At 41.5% G+C, this 26,503-nt stretch overlaps 2 protein-coding genes across 2 annotated transcripts in view; both read left to right on the forward strand.

Moving 5' to 3' along the window:
• Window positions 1–8,507, forward strand: part of ELP2 (elongator acetyltransferase complex subunit 2) — a 49,020-nt gene extending 40,513 nt beyond the window's left edge. Inside the window, exons 19-22 of the mRNA XM_079108522.1 lie at window positions 1,229–1,350; window positions 2,911–3,044; window positions 3,585–3,698; window positions 6,826–8,507. Of these exons, the coding sequence (XP_078964648.1) occupies window positions 1,229–1,350; window positions 2,911–3,044; window positions 3,585–3,698; window positions 6,826–6,982 (527 nt within the window). The 3' untranslated portion in view covers window positions 6,983–8,507. The remainder of the gene's footprint in view (window positions 1–1,228; window positions 1,351–2,910; window positions 3,045–3,584; window positions 3,699–6,825) is intronic.
• A 12,286-nt stretch (window positions 8,508–20,793) lies between these two features.
• MOCOS (molybdenum cofactor sulfurase) overlaps window positions 20,794–26,503 on the forward strand; it is a 49,415-nt gene continuing 43,705 nt past the window's right edge. Inside the window, 1 exon segment of the mRNA XM_079109356.1 lies at window positions 20,794–21,482. Within this exon segment, the coding sequence (XP_078965482.1) occupies window positions 21,341–21,482 (142 nt within the window). The 5' untranslated portion in view covers window positions 20,794–21,340.

Consider the following 26,503-nt stretch of genomic DNA (forward strand, 5'->3'; position numbering starts at 1 on the left):
ACAGTGGTGCAAAAATGATTTGTGTGATTTTTACATTATGTGATTTCTACATTTGATAGAACTCATGCTTTTAGTTTTGAGTTTTGATCTTTTCCTGTGCTAATAACCACATGGAGTATGATGCTGCACAGTGGCGGCAAGCTGCAGCTCCCAGATAGCTACATGATTACAAAGATTAAAAACTCAGGTTCTACAGCATATTGTGTTAGTAAGCTATGTTGTTCGGTAGGTTGGGTGTATTAAGTGCATTTTCAACTTAATATTTTCAGTTGTAAGTTGAGAAGCATATATATTTTCTTTTGCATCATTACTTATTTCCTCACATGCAGCATGTGTTTTTTAAAAAGTTAAAGAGCTATAAGCTAGGCACAGTGACTCATTCCTGTAATCCTAGTGACTGAGGCCTCTGGAGGATCTTGATTTCAAAGCCAGCCTCAGCTAAAGCAAGGCGTTCAGCAACTCAGTGAGACCCTGTCTCTAAAATAAAATATAAAATAGGGCTGGGGATGTGGCTCAGTGGTTGAGTGCCCCTGAGTTCAATCCCCAGTACTCCCTACCCCCCCAAAAAAGTTCTATAACATGTTTTAATTGATTGTGTCTTTGTGGATTATGGATTAATAGATACACTCTCCTCCTTTCCTCATGAGCAGTTACATTTTTTAGGTTTAGTTCACTTAAGGGCTAGTTACATTAACATTTAAATGTTACAAGGAAAGTGTTCTCTTTAGCTCTTTTTTTTTTTTTTTTTTTTTTTTTTTTTGCGGTGCTGGGGTTGAACCCAGGGCCTTATGCTTGCAAGGCAAGCACTCTATCAACTGAGCTATCTCCCCAGCCCTAACTCTTTCTTTTATAAGAAAATTTAAGAACATTAATCATTTTTGCATAGCCTAATATGCAAATCTGGCTACTTGCAGAGTAAGGTTGCTCTGCTTCTGTTTCTTCCATGGGCATAAATTGAAATTTTAGTTAACTGTTTGGAAGAAGTTTGTCATTAGTCATTAGAGTGACTAGTCAATATAAAAGCATCTCCTACTAGAAAAACAGCAGTATGCCAACAGCCTTTTGCTGAGCTGTCAGTTGCCTGGCCTTAGTCTATTACAAAAGTGAGCATATGCAAATAGATTACCAAGTTGCACAATATATTTGGTACTTAAACGTGAACTTTCTAACAAGTTAAAAAAAATAGTTTTCTATGCTTTGTGAGTGATGTTTGCACATTTTTTTTCAGACCCAATTTTCAGTCTCTTTGCCTTCACCAATAAAATCACCTCTGTGCACAGTAGAATTATTTGGTCTTGTGACTGGAGTCCTGATAGCAAGTATTTCTTCACTGGGAGTCGAGACAAAAAGGTAATTTTTTAAAAGTCCAAAGAATATTTGAATATTCTTTGAAGTGTAAGATAACATTTTTAAGTATGTTTGAATTTTTAAAAATTGCATAACCTTGCCTTTCTGATACAACTTTTAAAAATCAGATCTTTCTGTGTTTTTCATATAGACACATGAAAAAGTCTTTTTTGTTGTTGATTGTACAAATACTTGCTCTGAAATATCAAAAATACTAAGAGAAGACTTTTCAGACACATAACCTTCATCAAATATCCCCAGTGGGAGAAAAATAATAAATTGAACAGGTCAAGACTAAGAAACTAGGAGAACAGGAGAGGGAAGAGGAGAACATAGGAGAAAAACATTTTCTAGTTTTTCTGATTCATACTTCGATGAATTTAAACATTTTTCTATAATGAATGATTATGACTTTTTTATTCAGTGATAGAAGAGGGGCAGAATGTGACCCAAACTTGGAACAAAAAAACAAGTTAGGTAGCTATATATTCTTGAACATGACCTTTACCCTTGTCCTCTGGAAAATGTCTGCTTGTCCTCTATGCTTTTCTATTTTCTTTCTCTTTAAATTGTTCTCTCCTTTTTCTGCACTTCTGCAGACCAGAAGTGGTGAAGCAGTTTAGTGTTTTCTTTCCTCCCCTGTCCTCTCCAGTCATAGACATGGTACAAATTACTGAAGCAGAGAACTGGCTCAGGATTGGTGTCACTCAGGTGAAACACCTCAGCATCAGCCACTTAAGCATCTTTCTCCAGATCACCACTTCTGTTCCCTTGCCCATTCCTTTCTTCCCTGGTGTTTATTTGCCTGTGCTATGCTGGATGCTGAGGAAGCCGGGCTGCTTCTACTCTCCACAGTCACACCTAGTAGAAGGTGGCCCAGCCACAGCTCTCACAACTATCAGAGCTGAAACCAACCAAGCAGCATGCACTGCACCTTCTCAGAAACATACTTCTGCTTTTGGTTAGAGCTTTCTGCTCAGGATCTTGCTTTGGTCCTACATTTTGCAACTCTCGTTCACCTCACTCCCCATTCCTTTTCTTCATGACCATTCCTATACTCTTGAGGCATGAGCTTCCAGGGAAGCCTCATTTCTTATGAGGGGTATCATCAGGGATATCATCAAGGATAAATGATCTCTGAGTTCATTCTCAGATGTAGAGTGAAGAGCTAGAGACTTAATAAGTCTTTTAAATTTTGTGGTAACTTCTTGGGGAAGTGTATATGCCCCTTCAGTAAGGACATGAGTGATGGAATTTCACTGGATCAGAAGTGGTTTGTGAGTGTAATGAGCATCCTAGACACCTCTGTGACCTCTGGGCAGGGACAGTCCATCTGTAGACCAACATGCTTAGGTACTTGAGGTCTCAGAGACTAGGGTCTGCCACACTGTGTCTGTGATGCTGGAAATACTCTGAAGTTCTGAAACATCATGCACAAATATAAATGCTGCAGAGTTTTAAACACCAGAGGAAATGTTTTTCATTATTCATACCATCAGATTTTGATAAATTGCTAGAAGCCTTACAAAAAGAAAGCTTTACTAAATGTGGTCTTTCTGTTAGGTGGTTGTCTGGGGTGAATGTGACTGTGGTGATGACTGCATGGAACACGGCATTGGCCCCTGCTCCTCCGTCCTGGATGTGGGCGGGGCTGTGACAGCTGTCAGTGTCTGCCCTGTGCTTGATTCTTCTGGAAGGTTAGTCTCTAGGGGAGGCATGTGGTTTTATGTTTGCTTTAAGGGGACTTTCTCAATATCATTTCAGTTGTCATTTCAATTCATGTGTTCTCTTTGCTTCTGAGTTGCTGTTATTTTCAAGATGCTTATGTTTCTCATAAAATTTTTAACTTGATAGAACTCAGTGATTCTGACTGGTAAAATACACATTAGGAATGAGACTCTAAGTGGTTTTATTTCATTGACAGCAGGACTATAGTCCTTACAGGCCTTCTCTATAACTAGCATCTTCAGTAGGGGTCCCTGCAGCCAACTTGGAAAACACTGGCTCATGGACTTTGCCAACTGAGGAAGAGATAAACCTGTGTGCACTTTCTGTAGAGAGGGGCTCCTTGAGGACACAGCATAGCATCACAGTGTATCCTGAGTGAACACCTTTAAACAGAGTCCTTTGTAAGCCAGGGACAGTTGGGATACTATGAAGAGCTGATTTAGAGTGATGATGGAGATAATAGGAATTCATGCCGAATTAATCATTCTCATCCTCCTCCTTAACAACAGGTATGTGGTTGCAGTTGGATTAGAGTGTGGAAAGATTTGCTTATATACCTGGAAAAAGACTAATCAAGTTCCAGAAATAAATGACTGGATTCGTTGTATTGAAACAAGTCAAAGGTATTGTCTCATATTTGCTTCCCTAAGATTAAATAGAAATTACAGGGTCTTTAGTGGGCAAATTTTATGCCACATTTCATGGAGAGGGCTGGAAACCTCTATGGTATTTACCACTAAGTGGTACCTCTTGAAATTAATGTTTGTTATTAATTGGACTTTTTTTTTTTAAGCTTACTTGATCAGATTTCCTGTTTACATGCTATTGTGTTAACAAACAGCAACCATTTGAGATGAAAGTAGGTTTTTTTATTTATTTTTTTTTTTGTTTTTGTTTTTGTTTTTGGTGGTGCTAGGAAAGTAATCCAGCTACAAGATATTACATCCAGTAGTTTGTCTCCATGTCAGCCAAGCATGTTAGTGCTCCTTATGAATTATATTTGTCAAAATGAGATTCTGCCTTTATTATTGCAACCCTTGGGGCTTCTCTCCCATCTCTTGTGCTGAGTTTAGCAGTTACACAGTTCATGCTGTTGGCTTGCTCAGGAGGGAAGAATCCAGTGAAATTCCATTTAGGAATTTGAAATTTTCTGTCTTGGGCTGCCTTTCTTCCCTTTTTCTTTTTTTACCTTGCCTGTCCACAGTGCTTGCTTTGCCTCTAACCTGGTACCTAGACCACTTCCAGGACCCCAATGTAGGACCCTGCAGGAAGCCCCTTAGAAAGCACAGAAAGGGAATGTATATAGAATTATTGTTGGTTTTTTTTTTTGTTTGTTTGTTTCAAGATGCGCCCCCCCCACATTATAGTGACTTAAATTTGCAAGTTAGAACTAATTCTTGACTTAACAATTGTATTATTTGGATTGCTGATCATTCCAGTTAACAAATTTCAAGTTTTTGCCAGTAATGAGATTCAAAGATAATATAAACAACATTGTCTTTTTTTTTTTTTTTGGTACTGGGAATTGAACCCAGGAATGCTTAACTACTGAACCACATCACCAGCTCTTTTTTGTATATTATTTAGAGACAGGGTCTCACTGAGTTGCTTAGGGCCTCACTAAGTTGCTGATGCTGACTTTGAACTTGAGATCCTCCGGCCACAGCCTCCTGAGCCACTGAGATTATAGGCATGTGCCACTGTGTCCAACAGGCAACATTATCTTTTAGGTTGACTCCCCAAACGCCTTATCTTTTACTTTATTTTAAATTATTTTTTGTGGTGCTTAGAATTAAACACAGGGCCTTATGTTGGGCAAGTGCTGTACCACTGAGCTACTACATCCTCAGCCTTCCATATCTTTTAAATGTTATGAGTTAACATACTAGGTTTGAAGGAAAATACCAAAAGGAAAAAGAAAAAAATAAACATATCTTATATAGCCAAATAAGTTTTGTCCCTCAAAATAACTCTCCTGGGAAGAAATATATGTTTCTTTCAGTGATACCATTCTTTTTAATGAAATGAGAAAACTTTAATATTGATCAGTAATACGTGAGATTCCACTGATGTTACTGTCACTTAAAATGTTTTTGAAATTTCTCGGTTTGTGTTCAGAACAAGAGAACTTGTGATACAGGAAAACCACTTATAACATTAGACCTTTTATATTATTACTTATTTCAATCTTTTACCTTTTTTTAAAAAAAAAATTGTTTTAGTTATCAAAGGACCTTTATTTTATTTATTTTTATGTGATGCTGAGGATTGAACCCACTGCCTCATACATGCTAGGCAAGCGCTCTACCACTGAACTGCAACCCCAGCCGTCTTTTATCTTTTTTTATGCTTGCCATTCATATTTATAAAGCTTGGTATTTGTATTTAAGCCTTCCATTCATATTTATTTGCAAAGCTCATCTCCCAGTGCCTTGGCTGCTTTCAGTAATCAAATTCATCTTCAAAGGAAGATGAGCTTTCATTGTGGGTGCTTAGGTCAGTCTCCATATTATGAAGCATTCTTCTAGATGACTCTCAGAAAGCACTGATGTACAGCAGCATTGTTGGAATGACCACTTGCAGAGCTCACAGTTATTTGGTTGCCCAAGTTCTAGTGGGCTAATCTGAAAAATGTCTTTCATCACTTGGAAGTTGTACTTCATTTTTACAGCATCTGAATGCATAATTTGTGTGCTCTGATATTGTTTTCAATATTCGCTGCCTTGAAACCTAGTTAGGTTTTTCACTTTATTACTTTTTGGTTTGAGGATCTACTTTGTAAATTAAATTTATCAACGATATTATATTTTCACAGTTTTATTGCTAATCTATATTTGGTAACATTCTAGATCTGCCTTTTTTGTGTGTGTGTGGTGCTGGGGATCGAACCCAGGGCCTCGTGCTTGCAAGGCAAGCACTCTACCAACTGAGCTATCTCCCCAGCCCTTAGCTCTGCCTTTTGAGGGACCAGTGAGAGGGGATAGGGAGCATTAATTTGGTTGTCTTGCCCAAACATCATGCAGTTGGAGGGCATGTTGAAGACCAAGGCTCTTTCATTATGCAGTTCATTAAATCTTTCATTGTCTTTCTTTATCCAGTATAAAAATGTGAGTAAAAGTTCCTCCATTTTTCAGGGATGTGAATATAATAATCTAGAATATATTATAAAGTTGAAATTTTTAGAAAAAGAAATACATTTAGTAGTGTTACTTGGAAGACTGACTTTAGTAGTCATTTCATGAATTTTACTAATCATTAAAACATTTGGCAGAAATTCGTCGTCTGTTTCTTATTCTTTTTGGTGATGTCATTGTCCAGTAAGTAAGACTGTTTTTTAATGATTTTAGTTTAACTTTTTAAATAATTTTTATTGGAATACTGTAATCCTGCACAATACTGGGATTTGTTGTCATATATCTATTTGTACATGCACACAATATAATTTGGTCAATTTAATGTGACTGGTTGAGTTCTTGTCTAGCATGTGCAAAGCTCTGGGTTTGATCCCCAGCACTGTCCAAAAAAAAGTAAGCAGAGTAAGATATTTTCCAAGTTAAAATAAAATTGCTAAAATATTAGTGATGGTATTTAAAAACCTGTACATTTTAATTTTTAAATTTATTTCCATTCATCTTTCTAGCATTACTAGTGAGCATATACTAATTAAATTAATATGTGTGTGAGTGCCCAGTAAAATATTTTGTAATTATGACATACATTAATTTTATGATTTCTCTGTTTTGGTTGTAGCCAAAGTCATACACTTGCTATCAAAAAACTATGTTGGAAGAATTGCAATGGAAAAGCTGAGCAGAGTGAAGGAGAAGGTGCTGACTGGTTGCACTTTGCAAGTTGTGGTGAAGATCACACTGTGAAGATATACAGAGTTAACAGATGTGCACTGTAATGGGCTTCATTGTCACATGCTTACAGTCATTGGTGTCTTAAAATATTTATCATGTAAATAGATCACCTTTCTTTACCTTCACAATTGAATCAAGCTTCATTTTTGATTCAGATAGCAGTCCTTATTTGGGTCCTGGACCCTTTGAAATTGATGAAAACTGCACACCCTTTTTCTTGTTTTATATTATGTATATTTACACATATCCAAGACCTTGATTCATACTTTCAGAGATTTTTGGACCTACTTTCCATGAGTCCCAGATTAAGAACATCTGTTCTTGATCACATTTGCTTGATTTTATGTTATTTTGGACTGTTTTATTTGCCCCTCTGCATCTGCTTTGTGTTGCTGTAACAATATGCCTGGTGCTGGGTACTTTATAAAGAAAGAGGATTATTTAAGTCAGAGTTCTGGGGATCTAAGAACATGGTCCTGATATCCTGACTCTGGTGAGAGCCTTATGGTGGATGGAATTACAGTGTTGGGAGTGTAGGTAGGAGAAAGAGGTCATTTGTTGAGACAGAAAGAAAGGGAGATTCAAGGAAGGTGCCAGACTTGCTTTTAAAAAAACCCAGTCTCATGAGAATGACCTCCAGTGAGAATGTGCTCCTGTTAGAAAAGTATTGTTTTCTTTTAAAAGTATTATTCTCCCACTAGGTCCCACCTTATAAAGGTTTCACCCCCTTTTAACTCCACCACTCTAGGGACCAAGCCTCTAGCACATGAACCTGTAGAGGACACATTTGAACCACATCCAAACCAAAGCATCCTCTGTGGGGTACATCATTATCTATTACCTTCTTCAGAGGGTAGACATAGGAAATAAAAAGAGAAGAAATCCAGATTATTCTATTTTTATTTTAATATTTTTTTGTAAATAAACATACCACACACAGTGTGCTAACTCTGCCTTGACCCTTTCTTCCTAGTATATGCCAATTATTCTAGGCATTTGGCAGGCAGTTATAATTTTGTACTACAGCCAGTTTTTATTCTTTAAGGTACATAGATTCTGCTTTTGGGGGGGCGGTGGTTACTTAAAGTAGAATATTCGGACATTTAAACTTTCAAATTTAGGTTTTGAAAAAGAGTTCTGAATCATCTGAATGTAGTAGCAAAGCCAAGAGAGGGTACCTTAGGGAGGATGCCAAAGGGAGGGAGAGGGTGCTGGAAATGACATTGGAATGCCAGCTGAGGGTTAGAGGCAGGTCAGGGTTAGGAGCTTGGGAGTTGAGTGGAGAGAGATTAGGGAAGACAGGAGAATGGGGGCTTGGGTCCAACCCTACTGGAACATGGAGTCATCAGGCAAATTCAATATGTTGAAAAAAAGAAGGTGAGGATTTTCTAGGTGAGAGTTTATGCTGTTGTTTAATATGATATTTTGCTTTCAGAGGTGTTCAGTTGTGTTTCCTAGATGCAGATTTTTAGACCTGTGCTATATAATATTTCTAGTCCAATAGTGAGCTACATATGTAATTTTAAAAATGTAATAGCCACATAATAAAAGGAAACAGGTAAAATTTAATTTTAAATTTGCTGTAATACAACATATACAAAAAAATGTATCAACATACTGTTGGCCCTCTGTATTGGGTTCCATATAACCTGGATTCAACCAACCATGAATTGAAAATATTAGGAGGAAAAATTGCATCTCATCTGTACTCACAGACTTGTCTTGTGGTTATTCCCTAAAAAAATAAAGTGTAACAACTATTTACATAGCATTTTCATTGTTTTAGATATTGTAAGTAATCTTCAGATAATTTACAGTATGCAAGAGGTTATATTCAAATACTATACCGTTTATATAAGGGACTTGTGCATCTTTGGATTTTGGTTCTGCTGAGGTCCTGGAACCAATTCTCCACATACACTGAAGGACAACTTTGTAATCAACATAAAAAATTATTAATGAGCTGTTTTATGCTAGGAGTCTGCCTCGGTGCAAACTAGCCACATTTCAAGTGTTCTATAGCCACATGTAACTAGAGGCCATCCATTCTTGGACAATGCAGTTCTAGCCTATTTTCATCTCTACAAAGTTGCCTTATGCCCTTGACTCTGTGTGTGCGTGCACTAACCTGCGCTCAGTCCCTGCTGAGCTACATGTGTGTTTTAAAGGTAGAAAGGGAAAGAGCTTCAGAATGTAATATTCTTAGGCAGCTCCTAAACTTGATGCATCACAGTGACCTGTCAGGCTGGTTCAAAACTCATTGCAGCCAGGCTTGGTGGCACATGCCTATAATCCCAGCAACTCTCAGAAGGCTGAGGCAGGAAGAGGATCTCGAGTTTGAGGCCAGCTGCAGCAATTTAGTGAGGCCCCAAGCAACTTAGCAAGACTGTGTCTCAAAATAAAAAATAAAAAGGGCTAGGGATATAGCTAAGTGATAAAGTGTCCCTGGGTTCAATCCAGAGTAGCAGAAAGGCAGCCAAAACAAACAAACAAACAAACAAAAAAAACTGATGGCTGGGCCCCTGTCAAAGAGGGAGCCTGAAGATTTGTATTTTTCCCTAGTTGCAGATAATAGAAGTGTCAGCAGACTGGCAACAAGCATCACAGGACAGCACTGTAATTCTCAGACCTCAAGCCCTACCTAGTAAATATTGATCTCCAGGGATAGTGTCCAGGAATCTTTTTCAACAAAATTTCAGAGAATTGTGATACACCCTAAAGCATGAGAAGCAATGTAACAACTCGTCATTTGCTAGAACATACTACAACATCATGTTTTGACAACTACCTCTTGTATCACTCCTCTGGATGGGGTCACTATCCTAAAGAGTCTTTCCTGCTTGAGGCTTTTCTTATTTTGGTGTATGTTCTGAAATATGGCCCCAGAATCCACATGGCAGCCTCAAGGGCATTTGCAGGTGAGTTGGAGCAGGGTGTTGTGTGCCTCTGCTGCTGGCAGTGCCCTGACTTGATGTGGTCCTTATTAGTTGCTCAGGTTTTCTGGTTCACTGCACTTAGCCTGTCTTAACAATGATGAAACACCTGGAGCGGCCAGCAAACTGAGGAGGTGAATTTAGAGTTCTCTAGCAGCAGGAGCCTCCATGTGCTATGTCCATGTAGAAAGGACCACATCTAAGAAGACAGGCTTTTGAAGGCCAGGCTGGTTTTCTGGGAAGGGAAACTTGCTGGATGTAGGGACAGCTTCCAGACCACCTGCTATCATCATTGTAAAAAAAAAAAATTATTTTGTTTTAGTTGTAGATGGACACAATACCTTTATTTTATTTTTATGTGGTGCTGAAGATCAAACCCAGGGCCTCAAGTATGCTAGGTGAGCACTTTACCACTGAGCCACAACCCCATCACGTGCTATCATCGAGTGAGTCATTCACATTAGTTGCAGGACTTCAACTCAAACATAAAAACCAAAACAATGAACAGAGAAGCAACTAGCAGACAAAAAATGGTTTTCTTCAGGGTTAAGCTGAGGAAGCTATTACAGGAGAATCCAGGACCACAGTCAGTGGTTTCCAGCAGAGGACTGCTTAAGACCCCAACCACCAGATACTGGGTAGGCATGGGCCTGCTCTGGGTGGGATGACAAAAGTGAATGTCTATCATGCAGCCCTTGTTAACCCAGGCTACTAAATGGTAATGGAGGTTGTTTTGCCGTAACCAAAATGACATGACCAACAATGGGCCCTTGCCTATCTTTCAGGAAACATTTTCTGTAGTGAACACATGTCCTGTGTATGCCTTTGTGGCCACATTTCTCATTTCTATGGCAGTTCAAAAAATGCCTTTGAAAAACCAAATATTGAACTTCAGTCATTAATGTGTTTGCTGCAGTGCCTAGGGCAAGTTTACCAAAAGGTCTGCAACTTTGAAATACACAAAAAATAAGAATGATGGCTGGATAGAAAGACATGGACTGTTATGTAATGAAGCAAATGCCATAAAATATCAGAGGTAGTCTTTGTACATGCATATTCATAAGAAATATTCACAATAACAGAGATGGAAACAGTGTAAGTCTCCGTCAGTGGATGAACGGATCAACAAGATGTGGTGTATACAAACCACGTATGAGTATTATCTAGTCTTTAAAAGGAAGGAAATTCTGACATGATGATGTTAAGTGAAATTAACCAGTCATGAAAGATTAATACTCTTATGATTCCATTTATATGATGCATCTAGGGTAATCAAATGCATAAAAACAAAGTAGAATGGTAGTAGCCAGGGGCAAGGGTGGGGTGGAGGAAACGGGGAGTTTCTTTGAGCATAGTGTTTCAGTTTTGCAAGATGAAAAAGTTATAGAGATTGCACAGCAATGAGAATAAACCAAATTGCCAACTTAATGTTTAAGATGGTAGCTATTATATTTATTTTACCGCAATTTAAAAAAAGTGATCCAAGACACACCATTTCCCAGAATGTTAATTGTTAGGCATTTTTTTCAAGCGTCCTGAAGTAAAATATATTTGGGAAACACTGGGAAAAAACAAAGTGAGGTATCTTGAAGCTGAGCATTGGAGGGTCATTATACTATCCTTTAAAAATACATTTTAAGGGGCTGGGGTTGTGGCTCAGTGGTAGAGCACTTGCCTGGCACATGGAGGCACTGGATTCAATCCTCAGCACCACATAGATATAAATAAATAAAGGTATTGTTTCTATTTACAACTAAAAAATATTTTTAAAATACATACATTTTGTTTGCTTATAAAACTTAAAATGTGTTCTAATTAGTTATACATGATGGTAGAATGTATTTTGACATACATGTATGGAGCATAACCTCATTTTTCTGGCTGTACATGATGTAGAATTACATTGGTCATATGTTTTAGTCAGCTTTTTCACTACTGTGACTAAATGATCTGACCAGCACAATTATAGAGGAGGAAAGGTTCATTTAAAGACTCACTGTTTCAGATGGCTTAGTCCATTGAAGGCCAGCTCCATTCCTCTGGGCTCAAGGTGAGGCTGAACATGGCAGGAGCTGGTGGTGGAGGGAAGCAGTTTACATCATGTTGATGAGAAAGCAGAGACTCCACTAGCCAGATACAAACATATATACCCCAAAGCCATGCCCCAATCACCTCCTCCTCCAGCCACACCCTACCAGCATCCAGTTACCACTCAGTTTATCCCATCAGGGACTGATTTGTTGATTAGATTAAGACTCTCAAAACCCAATCATTTCTTCTCTGAACCTTCTTACATTGTGTGAGCTTTTGGGGGACACCTCACATCCAAACCATAACATCATATAATCATATATGCACAGAGGATAGCAATGTCCAATTCATTCTACTGTCTTTCCTATTCCCATTCCCCCTCACTTCCCTTCATTTCTCTTTTTCTAATCTTATAAAAGTTTATTGAGGGCTGGGGATATGGCTCAGTTGGTAGAGTGCTTGCCTTGCAAGCATCAAGGCCCTGGGTTCAAACCCCAACACCGCAAAAAAAAAAAAAAGGAAAAAATTTATTGAAAAAAGAATGAAGCTGGGCATGGCGAAGCATGCCTGTAATCCCATTGGCCCAGGAGGCTGAGGCAGGAGGATCATGAATTCAAAGCCAGCCTTGGCAAGTTAGTGAGGCCCTAAGTAATTTAGTGAGACACTTGTCTCTAAATAAAGTATAAAAAAGGGCTGGGAATGTGGCTCAGTGGTGAAGTGCCCCTGGATCCAATCCCCAGTTCCCCCCACCAAAAAAGAAAGAAAGAATGAGCACATCCATAAATGAAATGCAAAAGGTATTGCTTTATGAGGGATTCTCTTGCCCTCCAAGAAGCAATAGATGATTGAGTGTAAAGCCTTCCGACATGAGTAAAAAGCACAGCAAGGCGCATGAGGCTGGGGTCTGAAGGGAGAAAAGATGCTGGATGGCAGTGCATAACTGGTGGCCTGAGGACTCTGAGCTCCACAAGCAAGTGGACCCAAGTCTTGGGACCCAGAACTGAGGCACAAAGACACACAGAGAGAGCAGTCATGCTTTGTCAGAGACATTCCTGCTGGGATGGAAATGGCAGCTCAACAAAGGCTGCTCTAGAGGGGCTCTCTGCAGCCTGGTGGCTAAGACTGCCCACACTGACTGCCCCAGAGGACCACAAGGCTCTCTGACCAGCACTGCTTCCTCCCTATCCCCAACTTTCCCACTCTTGCCTCTGACATACCTTCCCAGTCTTTGGCTTTCACTGACATTTCCCCCTCTTCATCAAGTTCTGCATATTTCTTAAGGCTGTCTAGATGAAGGCTGGAAAGTAATTGATGAGTAGGGTAGAAGTGGGTTTGGATCCTGGTTCACACTGGCTCTCCCTGTGGGCAAGCTTTCTCTCTTTTCTCTGTAAGTAAAATATTAGTCTGGCTTAAATTCAACTGTGTATGAAAGAAAATGCAAAACGGTTTTCCTGATTTGTACAAGTTAGAAAATTTCTCTTTAAAGTAAAAGAAGTTCTAATAGTTAGGCTGACCACGATGGGCATGGAACTTCTCAATATGATCCGGGTCCCAGGGTCATTTTATTCTGCCACCTGTGGCTTCTACCCGCCAGGATGTCTGCTTGGTCACTTGCCATGATCTCTGCACTCCAGGTAGCAGAAAGGAGGAAGACATAAGAAAAGGCCTGTCTCTAACCTTCAGGAAGTTTCTTGGAAGTCCTACACAGTTCTGCCCATTCTCCTTGGCCAGAATTTGGTTTTGTGGCCATACCTGGTGTCAAGAGAAGCCGAGAAACCAAATTTGTATCATGGATGGCCATCTTCTCAGTGGAGCATTGGGGTGCTTTATTCTGGGAGAAAGAGAACAAATGATAATTTCATTTCATAAAAAGTAACTGCTTTGTTGGTTATTTTGAGGATTAAATAGGCCAATGCATGAAAATAATAAGACACAATAATTTGCATCTGTCACTATTATGATTAAGTACTCCTCAGTTCATGCCACCTCCTAAGAGTCTTTCTTTTTAAAAAAAATTTTAGTTGCAGTTGGACAAAATACCTTTATTTATTTATTCATTTTTATGTGGTGCTGAGGATCAAACTCAGTACCTCACATGTGGTAGGCAAGCTCTCTGCCATAAATCTACAACCCCAGCCCCTAAAAGTCTTTCTTAATCTCATTGTTTCCAGTATTCCTTCCTTCCTCTGTATTACATAATATTTTGTTCTGATTCTTTTTTGTCTCCAAGTCTTGGAGTAATTTCCTTTTTTTATTTTGTCATTGATTTCTACTCTCAGTCCATTATGATCTGATAGAACACAAGGCAGTATCTGTATTTTTTTGCATTTCCTAAGGGCTGCTTTGTGGCATAACACATTGTCTATTTTCGAGAAGGTTCCATGTGCTGCTGAGAAGAAAATGTATCTGCTCATTGATGGATGGAATGTTCTATATATGTCTATTAAGTCTAGGTTATTGATTGTGTTATTGAGTTCTATGGTTTCTTTGGTTGGATTTTGTTTGGAAGATCTATCTAGTGGTGACAGTGGTGCGTTAAAGTTGCCCAGAATTATTGTGTTGTGGTCTATGTGATTCTTGAAATTGAGAAGGATTTGTTTGATGTACGGGGATGCACCATTGTTTGGGGCATAAACATTTACTATCGTTATGTCTTCCTGGTTTATGGTTCCCTTAAGCAGTATGAAATGTCCTTCTTTATCCCTTCTGACTAACTTTGGCTTGAAGTCCACTTTATCTGATATAAGGATGGAAACCCCCGCTTTTTTACCGAGTCCATGTGCGTGGTAGGTTTTTTCCCATCCTTTCACCTTTAGTCTGTGGATGTCTTTTTCTATGAGATGAGTCTCTTGCAGTCAGCATATTGTTGGGTCTTTCTTTTTAATCCATTCTGCCAGTCTATGTCTTTTGATTGAGGAGTTTAGGCCATTAACGTTCAGGGTTATTATTGAGAAATGATTTGTATTCCCAGTCATTTGGCTTATTTTTGGTTTTTAAGTCGACTTGGTTTCTCCTTTGAGTGGTTTTTCTCTAAGGTAGTTCCTCCCTTTGCTGACCTCCATTGTTGTTTTTCATTTCCTCCTCATGGAATATTTTGTTGAGAACATTCTGTAGTGCAGGCTTTCTATTTGTAAATTCTTTTAACTTTTGTTTATCATGGAAGGATTTTATTTCATCTTCAAATCTGAAGGTTAGTTTTGTTGGGTATAGGATTCTTGGTTGGCAACCATGTTCTTTCAGAGCTTGAAATATGTTGGACCAGGCCCTTCTAGCTTTTAGAGTCTGGGTTGAGAAGTCAGCTGCTATCCATATTGGTCTCCCCCTATATGTAATCTGATGCTCTTCTCTCATGGCCTTCTAAATCCTATCTTTATTTTGAATGTTAGGCATTTTCATTATAATGTTCCTTGGTGTGGATCTGTTGTGATTCTGTGCATTTGGTGTTCTGTAAGCCTCTTGTATTTGATTTTCCATTTCATTCTTCAGGTTTGGGAAATATTCTGATATTATTTCATTGAATAGGTTGTTCATTCCTTTGGTTTGTATCTCTGTGCCTTCCTCAATCCCAATAATTCTTAAATTTGGTCTTTTCATAATGTCCCATAGTTCTTGGAGATTCTGTTCATGATTTCTTACCATCTTCTCTGTTTGGGCAACTTTATATTCAAGATTAAATATTTTGTCTTCGTTGTCTGAGGTTCTGTCTTCCAAGTGGTCTAGTCTGTTGGTGATGCTTTCCATTGAGTTTTTTATTTGGTTTATTGTCTCCTTCATTTCAAGGATTTCCATTTGTTTTTTTTTTTTTTTTTTTTTTTGAGAATCTCTATCTCTTTTTTGAAATGATCTTTTGCTTCCTGCAGGTGCTCTTTCAGCTTATTGGTATTATCATTCATTGCCTGCATTTGCTCTCTTATCTCATCCTTTGCTTCGCGAATCATGTTAATCATGTATAATCTGAAGTCCTTTTCTGACATTTCTTCTAACATACTGTCACTGGATTCTATTACTATAGAATCTAGATTTGTTTGGATCATTTTCTTCCCTTGTTTTTTCATGTTGTTCATGTATCTTCCCCTCTAGCAGTGCACATCTGGGGTATTGCAGATTTCCCCCTATAGGCTTATAGTGGCTCTATAGATTTCCAAAACCCTTTCTTTAAGGGGAGATCAATATTAGCAGTGTCCAAATCGACACTATGCAATCCTAGACCAAATAACCCCTATGGGGACAATAACAAAATTGTCATAATAAACAAAATGAGTTCAAATGTTATCTTCAGTAAAACACAGATTTGCAGTAAGGTCTGCAGTTTCTCTAATGGAGGACAAAGAGGATGCAGAGGGATGTAGAATGTGGCTGTTAATGGGATAAGAAAAGAATATACAGAAGTTCTAGAAAATAGAAAGGGTGAGAGTGTAATCAAAAGAAATCGGATGTTAGCATGCAAAAAAGGGAGAAAGAGACTCTGAGGGAACAGGTAAACAAAAGGAAAAGAAAACAAGAAAGTAAAGAAATAACAAATTTTTTAAAAAAGGAGAAAAAAGAAAATCTACTGTATAACAGTCATATACTAATGAAACCTCCCAGTGTTCAGTAGCCTGATGCATGAGAAGTACCTGACAATGAGCTTCAAGCCTCCAGCAGGCGTCTCAGGATGGGATTTGCCCCACCCGAAGAGCTATGGCTTCCAGGATTATCCAAGATGGCTGCTCTGGCTTTGAAATGTGTTGGCAAATGGGGAGTTGCAGCCCAGGGGTGGACGTGGTCAGCTGGAGGTCCTGGAGATGGGATGCAGTTGGTCTGGCAGGGGTCTTGGGGGTCCAGTGTGTTTGGTGTAGTTGTGGGATCCTGGAGGCCGGGTGCAATCAGTCGGTCTGGGTTCCCAGTGCTAGGGCTCAGTCAGTTGGTCTGGGGGTCCTGCAGGTACTGTGACAGTGAACTTCCAGGCGACAGCAGGCAGCTGGTGCTCCACTGGTGGTCTGCGGTCAGTCTGCTGGCAGCTGTCGGACGATTGGGAGGTGAAACCTCGAGTGTTGGGTGATGGATAGGGGTAAGGTAGGTGATGGATAGGGGTAAGGTAGTCGATGGACAGGCGAGAGGCAGGCAAAAATTGGAGAATATAATTTTATGACATAAACAACCAAAAGGGAGTAGGGAAGGAGATGTAAAGGAGCAGAGATATTGTATATTATTAAAGTTAAGTTAGTAAAACTCCAAATTAGAATGTTACAGCTTTTGGATGTTAAATGTAATTCCCATGGTAACCACAAGATAACAGCAACATAATATGTATAAAAGAAAATGAAAAATTAATTAAACATTTAACTTAAAAAACAAATTTAAAATAGAGTAAGGTGGGAAGAGAAGGACAAGTAGCCATAGTCATTTAGAAATCATAAAGCCTCTGATTCTTTTTTGTTATTTGCCACTTTATACTATTTGTGTATATGTCTTAAGCTATTTCAATGAGATGCTTTCTGTTGTAAGAAAGTCATTTCAAATGGCCAAAAGGGATTATTGGCTCACATAAAAGAAAAGAGAGTAGAGCGGTAGGACAGGTTTCAGGAATAGTATGATCAGGTCCCTATTTCCTTTTCTTTTCCCTCTGCCCTTTCCAGGTCAGCTTTCTCCAAAGTCTGCAGAGGAATGCAAACAGCCTCTGAGATGACATATTTCCTGCATATAACTGTAAACATCACGTCCCTAACTTTACTCTGACTGACTATCCCTATACCAATCACAGAGCAAGAGAAAGCCACACATTGAGTGACTGGGACCTGCACATTGGATGTCATGAAGCATGAGATGAACTATCCTGGAGCTGGAGGCATGGTCAGTCCCACTGGGACCAAATGACTGCTCTGTTTGGGTGGTCTTCCCAAAGCAAAACCAGAGGGACAATGGGTGCTGGATGAGCAACCAACACAAGTCCATTATGGAAGCCTACCAAAGCCTAAACATGGGGGCTTCCGATGGTTTTCTTTTTGTCCACAGCATCTAGCACAGTGTATTGTCACATCTTTGCTGAGGTAAGATGAGTAAACTTGATCAAGCAGATGGCTGGGAGAGGAAGCATTTGCAAATGTAAGCTGCCAGGCAGTAAATAGAATACATGGTATCTAATCCTTTCTTTGTCTTGGTGGCTTAAAGAGTTAGGAGGCGAAGAGCGGGAGGGAGGTAAGGTATCAGCCCAGAATGGACTGAGAAAGAGCTGGCCTGGCGGTGGGCCTGCTCCTGAATGAACACGGGGAGAAGCCAAACCCCCAAGGAAGCAATTTCAGAAAGATCTTCTGGGTGTTCCCACCCTCTCCGTCCTGTGGTCTGCCTAGTACTGGTGGGGTTTTGTTGTTTTGAACATTTTGAGTGTAGATATAATGGAGCCTTGTTCCCAACCATGTCGTGATTTCAAGCTGCCCTTTTAGCTTCTATTCACAGCAAAGGTCTCATTTCACTCCAGGGGAGGGAGCTTCCTGGGGTTTCTGGTTCTTTTTTCCACTGCTCTCAAGTTGCTTAACCAGGGCACACTGCCAGCTTTAGCAGAAACCTGTCCCACGGCTGTGCCTGCCTTCTTGTTTCCTAGCTACCTTAATATCTAGCTCTGCAGGATCTCTTCATCAGGGAGGTGTATATTTCATGCTAACAGGAAATACTAAATTAATTTCATTATCCAAACCAAATTTGACCTTCTTGGAAATACCCACCCCCACATCTTGACAGTTTGGTAGGAGGTTTGATCCATCATAATTGCTGCCACACCACCACACCCACCCTCCAAGACTGAGAGGCAAAGGTCTTCCAGGACTAGCCAGAGGCTAGATAGCCTCTACTCTTCCTTACCATTTAAGACAAGACCATTATAATGGCACCACCATGCCCACCCAGATAACAGAACTGTTCTCACTTAGGTCAGGATGCTACCTGACCAGCAAGTTTAATAATTGCTAATCCTTCTCCTAACCGGCCTCCCAGCCTTAGAGACCTCCCTGGCATTCTGCTTTGGCTCACTCCCCTCTACTCAACCTTCTCACCATCTACAGATGAGGCGGACAACCCTTAAGTGCCACTGATCCCATAGCTCCACCCCCTTTCCCGAGCTCCTGATGTGCCATCTTCACAAGCCCTCCGTATGACTGTGTCTCCGACTCTAAACACTCCATTCTTCTTGAGCCCTGGGCCTGAATTCCCACTTAAAAGTCCTGATTTAAGCTCCAAATTGTTTCCTTGTGCCTGAGCCCCTCCTCCCTGCATTCATTCAGTCACACACAGCACCACATACTCCCAGCCAGTCCTCCTTAGGCCTCATCTGTCCCTAAATCCAAACTTTCTGAACCATCTGGGCCTCAGATCAGCCCTCACTGCTCCTCACCAGGACTCCTACTCAATCGCAGACAGACAGTGCCGTCTGCAGCCTCCCTGAATCAACTCCCTCCTCAGTGCCACCAAAGGTGCAGTCACTGTCCTGGAGACTCCCGAACATTTTCCTGTCCCTACCTGACCAAAACCAGGTTCCTGCTCTGTATTGCAGTCTGACTCCACTCATTTCCCTTGCTCTTCATCCCACCCTTCATCCTCACCCAGCTCCAGAATGTCTCAGCCTCAGAGAATGTCCTGCTTTTGGAATCTTCTGAGCTATCTCTAGGCTTTTGCACATGGAAGACTGCCTTTCTCCCCTGCTTTCTCCTCTGGGACCCTCTGGGAAGGTCTCCCTGCATTCCCCTGATAGGGAAATTCTCTTCCCCCTTAACTCTAACCCTAACCCTCACCCTTGGCTTTCATGAGAAGGCCTCTGCTCTCAGCTTTACTGACATAGTCTTTCCAATGCCTGCTATGTCCAAGAACATCAAAGGAATGCCCCTGCCAAAGCCTTAGGCTTCATCTCCAGGGATTGGAGCCTGGACATTTGCAAGAGGTTACAGCTGGTTTCCCTGGCCCCAATTCTCACTGCTTCATCCAGTCTGGTCATGGTCATTAGATAGTTCCACTTAAATCACTTCCGGGGGCACTTTCTTGCTCCAAAATCTTCAAAATAAATTTCTAGTTCCTCAGCGCAACTTGAAGACTTACTAAAACCTCTCCCTAAACCCTCCCTACTTTCTTCCTCTACCACCACAGAGTCTAATTCTGAGAAGCACTCATTCGCCTTTGGCCAAGCCAATGAATGAAAGAATATGTGAATGGATGCCTTATATATAGTGGAGATTCTTGCAGATGTAGCCTATTGAGAGCAAACCCTGTGAGTGGGATCCGTTAACTTTGAACCAAGGACATTTGAGGAGATATCATCATGAGGCAAGGAAGGAGGCCCTAGGAGTTAGACCAAGGACAAAACCTCGGTGCAGTGGGGGAGATTTTTAAGTGCATAATAGAGGTCTCCAGGAGTGGAAAGAGCTGTTTCCCTACAAAGCTGTAAACTCTAGGTGCAGAAGCTGGTCTCCTGGGACCTCAGCATGAACCAGCTCAGGTTCCTCTTAGGCTTCAGTAGCAGTAGTTGGACCAGGTGAGGAGATGATGGCAGGCTGGCAGCATGACTGTAGGCACAGTTCTTCACCCGGTCCCTCATCTGGAGTTAAAGCACCTGTCTCCTTCCACCTGGTCTCGCGTCTCTGGTAGCCGGCCCCGCACCTGGGATCGCTGGTATGCCACCCTCCCGCTGTTACCTGCCCCCACCCTCATTCGTGCACCTGATCCCTCCAGGCCGCCAATCTCTCACTTCCCGCACATGGTTTCCCAGCCTCTCCCTGCTTGACGTATTAATGACCCAGGACATTGCCGCTCTGACCCGGCTCTGTTCGGGTGCGGCCCGAGGGCGGAGCAGAGGAGGCGCTCATGTCCCGGTCGCACCCAAGCTTCCCGGTTCCAACCGTGCGCAGTCGCAGAGAGCTTTATTAACCAGCCTGTGGATCCCTAAGGTTTTCCTTTTCTATCCTTGGTTTAGCTACATTCTCAGAAACGCGGAGCACACGTCCCACTGGGGAGCAGCAACTGGAGAAATCCAAATCCCTTCGCAAACGCCCGCTGTACAGTTGCCGGCTCGCACCACGGTGGATGAAGGTCCCCGGGGTCGCTATGCGGATTAGATTCACGGGTTCCAGGATGCCCCGCAGGAAAAACACTTGGTTGCTTCGGTCACATGCATTTCCATGACACATAGCTAAACAAGAATTTTGCATTCCAGGTGTCTGGGCATCTCCGAGGGCTACAATGGGAATTTGTTCAAAGAGCAAAAGCGGGCACTCGCTCACTGGGCCCCAGGTGTAAAAAGGCCGGACAGAAGTGAAACCCCGTGAGTCAGCGCGCCGGGGAGCAAGCGGGACAGTCCGGCGAGGCGCCGCCCCCGGGCCGCGGACCGGTGCGGCCCTGGAGGCGCGGCCGGGGCGGAGTCGCGGTGGGTCGGTCTTGTGCACTTCCCGGACCCCGCCAGCTTGGACGTCTTGGGCCATGGCTAGCGGGGCAGCAGAGCCCGGGGCCGAGCTGCTGTCCTTCACGCGGTTCCGGGACTCGAGCGCGGCGCGCCTCGCCTACGGATATGGCCCGCGCAGCCTGCTCGAGATGCGGGAGAGCGAGTTCGGCCGCCTGGCAGGTGAGGCAGGCGTGGGGAGCACGCGGCTCCTGGGACCCGCGTGAAAGGAGCTTTTGCTCGGGTGGGAGCGGCGCATTTTGAATCGAAAAGAGTAAGAAGGATGTGTCCATGCCTCGGCTTCATGGACGTGGCTCCCTCATCCCACCTGTAAACCCCGAGACTTCTTGCTGCTTCTATTGCTCCGTAGACTTTCCAGTGCAGGACAATCTAGACTCTGCACCTTTCCCCACCCTCGGCGAACGGGCTAAGGATTCTTCTTGCCCTCTGTTGTCGTGAGACACCCTCCCACCCCGCATTCTAAAGGTCCAACTACACCACCAGGGTTGCAAAATGCAAGAGGTCCCGTGGCCTTGACTGCTCTGATGCACGCCCTGAGACCGGAGCGGTGCGTGGCAGCCAGCCAGTTGGGAGAGTGTCTCTGCAGGGTGGGGACCGAGAGGCTGAGGCCGTGGGGCAGGGGTCTCCCAAGGTGGCGCCCCAGACTCCAATGACATGGACCATGACTAGCTTTTATTTCCGAAATCTCATTTTTCTCATTCCCGCAATCGGAGCAATGCCTCCCAGCTCTTCTGAGCTCTAGCTCTCTGGGGGACTAGAAGAATTAGCGAACCCTGCAATTTGAGTTTTCAAGAACAGGTCAAGCCAGTAAATTGGACACGAAGACCGGGATCGTGGCGTGCCTTTGTGGAACCTGCTGACTGAATTGGAAATCAAGATCAAGCTGGCGATGAGTGACCCCAGCCCACTTGCTGTGGGTTCAGGACTAGCTCTTGTGCCGGGAACCTTGAGTGGTAGTGTTGGGGGTTTAGTCAAGCCTCAGAACCCCGTGCCCAAGGGTAGAAGGGAGCAGGTGAAGTGGGCAGGCCATGGGCCAGCATATCTTGGTTTATTTATCTCCTCGTGATAAACTGGTGACTGCTCATCTTTGAGTCATTTTCGTGAGTTTTCAGTGATAACTTTTTTTTTTTTTTTTTTTTTTTTCCTTTTGGGGGATTTGGAGGGCCATAGCTTCCTCCTTGTGTGGCCCCCTCTATACTTAAGTAGGAAGAGTCAGGAGGGACAGGTGGTCTTTGCCACCCTCTCAACTCCCTTCCCATTCTTCTGTGTCACACTGTTAACTGCTGGAGACACCTTTCATCCCTCTTTCTCTCTTCTTATTACAGAAATCTTCCACAAAGAAATAAAGTCTTACACTAAGAATACCCACAGATGCAGAGGGAGGGAGGCCCTCTATTCTTTAGAAGCAAATCCCAGTCTGCCATTCAGTTGGTTATTCTTCTAGCAACACACCTCCTTAATCTCCTAAATCTCCTCTAAACTCCATTCCTCACACCCTCCATTGACTGACTTCTCCCAACACTACCCTGAAAAGCAGAGGTATGTTCTGAGTTCCTCTTGGTTTCACTCTGGTCCTTCAGGGAACAAGTGGAAAATGGAGATGAGCCAGCCAGGGCATTTGGAGCCCTTTTAACATCAACTGCAATTGTGACAGTGTTTTCTGTGTCCTTTATGTACCACAATTCCTAGCATTTTCTCTACATTTTGGTTGTCTGGGAGTTTCAGAACAGGTTCACTTTTTTTCTGCCTTATGGAAATAAATGAACTGGAGAAAGGGTAGAAAAGAACAAACCAACCAACTGAACCAAAATAATATAAGCTTCACCTTCTCTTCTTTCCCCTCCCTCCCTGAAGGTTTTCTGGGGGTTTGAAAATGTATCTGGCTAAATTGTGGCTCTATATAATTAAATGCTGAAACTTTACGTGCCGAAATGTTTTGCCTAACCTGTTGTTTGGGAATTTCCTTGTCTTAGTGAAGGGAGTGTATTGAATACATAGATTTGGTTGAAGTCTTAGGAAGCTGATTGATACCAACTCACTGTATGCAACAAGAATTGCAGGGAGGGCTGGGGCTGTAGCTCGCTTGCCTCAAACATGTGAGGCACTGGGTTCGATCCTCAGCACCACATAAAAATAAATAAATAAATAAGTAAAGATATTGTGTCCATCTACAACTAAAAAATATTTCAAAACAAAACAAAAAAATTGCAGAACAGACCTGAAATTCTTTTTCTTGGCTTTGAGACTTTTGCCTGCTTCTAATGTCAGCTAAAACTGTGGGTTGTTTACTCTGTGCCAGGCACTGAACTGGGTGTTGTCATATAGCAACTCATTTAGTCCCCATCCCATCTGCAGAACTAGGAACAGGATCCCAGAATGGTTAGTGGTGGAGCCAAAATTTAATCCAGGTTGGTTGACTTGAATTCTGCACTGTTAACCACTTTGCTGCTCTACCTCCTAAGATCAGACCTTGGGTGGTCAAACACAGTTGCTTTTATTTTCTTTTTTCAAAATTAACTGCTGGACCAAAGGACAGAGAAAGCTTTTCCTAAGTGGTCCGGCAAAAGATGCTGGGCAAGGTGCATGGGGCTCCAAAAGAGTCAGGTGGGCCTCAACCGTGCACTGGGATTTCACATGAGCACTGTTGAGCTTTGAAGCCTGGATGAACAAAATCCTTTATTTTAACTTCAGAGTTTTATTTCTGAGGCATTGATAAAAAAAAAAAAAAAAAAAAGAACCTAATTTAAAAAAAATTTAGACTGTACATTTTAGTGGTATCAGATTCAAAAGGCGCCAAATGAAATGGAAGAATGACCAACAAAACTCTCTCTCAATCTGGCTGCAGCCATTGAAGCCAGAGTCAAATGTTGTCACTGTGTGTCTTGTGTGCTTTTTTGGTGGTTATTTAGATTTGTATGTGTGCATACTTTTAAGAAATCTTTCCCAAGTGAGCCATAACATTTCTTGCTACCTGCCATAGTCTGCATTTATTTGTTCATGGTCTTTCTCTGCCACTATCATGCTAGCTTCTATTTTTTCAATGTTGTGTCCCCAATTCTTAGAACAGTGCCTGCTACAAAGTAAATGCTCAACAAAGATTTGTTGAATGTAAAAATACTCAATGGAGCTGGGCCTGGTGGTGCACACCTGTAATTCCAATGGCTCAGGAGGCTGAGGCAGGAAGATTGTGAGTTCAAAGCCAACCTCAGCAATGGCGAGGTGATGAGCAACTCAGTGAGACCCTGTCTCTAAATAAAACACAAAATAGGGCTGGGGATGTGACTCAGTGGTCAAGTGCCCCTGAGTTCAATCCCTGGTACCCCACACGCCAAAAACAAACAAACAAACAAAAAAACCCCACTCAATATATTAGAAATAAAAGGAAATTTAAGGGCCTGGAGTTGTGGCTCAGTGGTAGAGTACTTGCCTGGCAGGAGGCCCTTTGTTTGATACTCAGCACCACATATAAATAAAAAATAAAAGGTCCTTGACCTGTTATTTTATATATGGAAATTTAATGAACTTGATAAAGGTCATCATGAAATCATCCACAGATAGCATCGTACTTAGTGGAGAAAGACTGAAAGCCTTCCTCCTGAGATGTGGAACAAGACAAGATTTCTGTTCTTACTACTTTTATTCAACATTGTACTGAAAGTTCTAGTCAAGGCAATTAGGCAAGAAAGTGGAATAAAACACAACCAGATTAGAAAGAAAGAAAGAAAATATTTATCCTTACTGGTAACATAATTTTGGCTGTAGAAAATCCTAAGGAATGCACACACCAAAGTAAGAGTATTAAAAATCAAGTTCAGCAAGCTTGTAGGACACAAGGTCAATGTGCAAAGATCAAGCCAGTTTCTAGACCCTGGCAATGGATAATATGAAAGTGAAATTAGAAAAATAATTCTTACAGTTTTAAAAAGAATGAAACATACAAGAAAAAATTATTAAAAGAAATAGAAAATAGCCAGGCATGGTGGTGCATGCCTATAGTCCCAGTGACTCAGGAGGCTAAGGCAGGAGGATCTTAAGTTCAAAGCCAGCCTCAGCAACTTAGTGAGACCCTAAGCAACTCAGTGAGACTCTGTCTCTAATAAAATATAAAAAAGGGCTGGATTGTGGCTCGGTGGTTAAGTGCCCCTGGGTTCAATCCCTGGTACCAAAGGAGGAGGAGGAGGAGGAGGAGGAGGAGGAGGCAGAAGAAGAGGAGGAGGAGGAGGAGGCAGAAGAAGAGGAAGAAGAAGGAGAGAAGAAAAATAGTAAATAAAAAAATAGGTGGGTTCCATGTTGCCTATCTTTAATCCCAGTGACTTGCAAGAGGATCGCAAATTAAAGGCTAGTCTCAGCAACTTAGTGAGACTCTGTCTCAAAATAAAAAATAAAGAGGACTGAGGATGTAACTCAGTGGTAAAGTGCCTCTGGGTTTAATCCCCAGTACCAATAAATGAGTAAATAAATAAATAAGTGCAAGTCATACAATGAAAACTGCAAAACATCATTGAAAGAAATTAAAGACCTAAATAAATGGGAAAACAACCTGTATTCATGGATTGGAAGACTTAATATTGTTTTTAAAAAATATATATTTTTAGTTGTAGGTAGACACAATACCTTTTATTTTTGTGTGGCACTGAGGATTGAACCCAGGGCCTCAGGCATGCTCGGGGAGTGCTCTATATCTGAGCCACAATCCCAGCCCAAGACTTAACATTGTTAAAATGGCAATGATCCCTACACTGATGTACAGATTCAATATAAATTGAACAGACATAGAGACCATTAGAATCGAATTGTGGATCTAGAAAGAAACATATACCTCTGTGGCCAATTTATTTCCATCAGGGATGCTAAAACTATTCAACAGGTGAAAGAATATGGTCTCTTTCAGAAATGATGTTGGGACAGCTGGATATCTACCTGCCCTCTACCTCACACTGTATTCAAAAATTAGTTCAAAATCAATAATGACCTAAATGTAAGAGCAAAAACTATAAAACTGTTAGAAGAATACTCAAGCATAGATCCTCAGGACACTGGATTAGTAACAGCTTATGACAACAAAAACTTAAGCAACAATGACTACAAGAAGAGACAATTGAATACTAAACTACGTGTGTGTTCCAGTGGATACACAAAACGCCCTACTGATTGGAACGACACACATATCCATGTAAAAACTT

Source organism: Sciurus vulgaris (assembly GCF_902686455.1).
Source record: "Sciurus vulgaris genome assembly, chromosome: 13".
NCBI classification, from domain to species: Eukaryota; Metazoa; Chordata; class Mammalia; order Rodentia; family Sciuridae; genus Sciurus; species Sciurus vulgaris.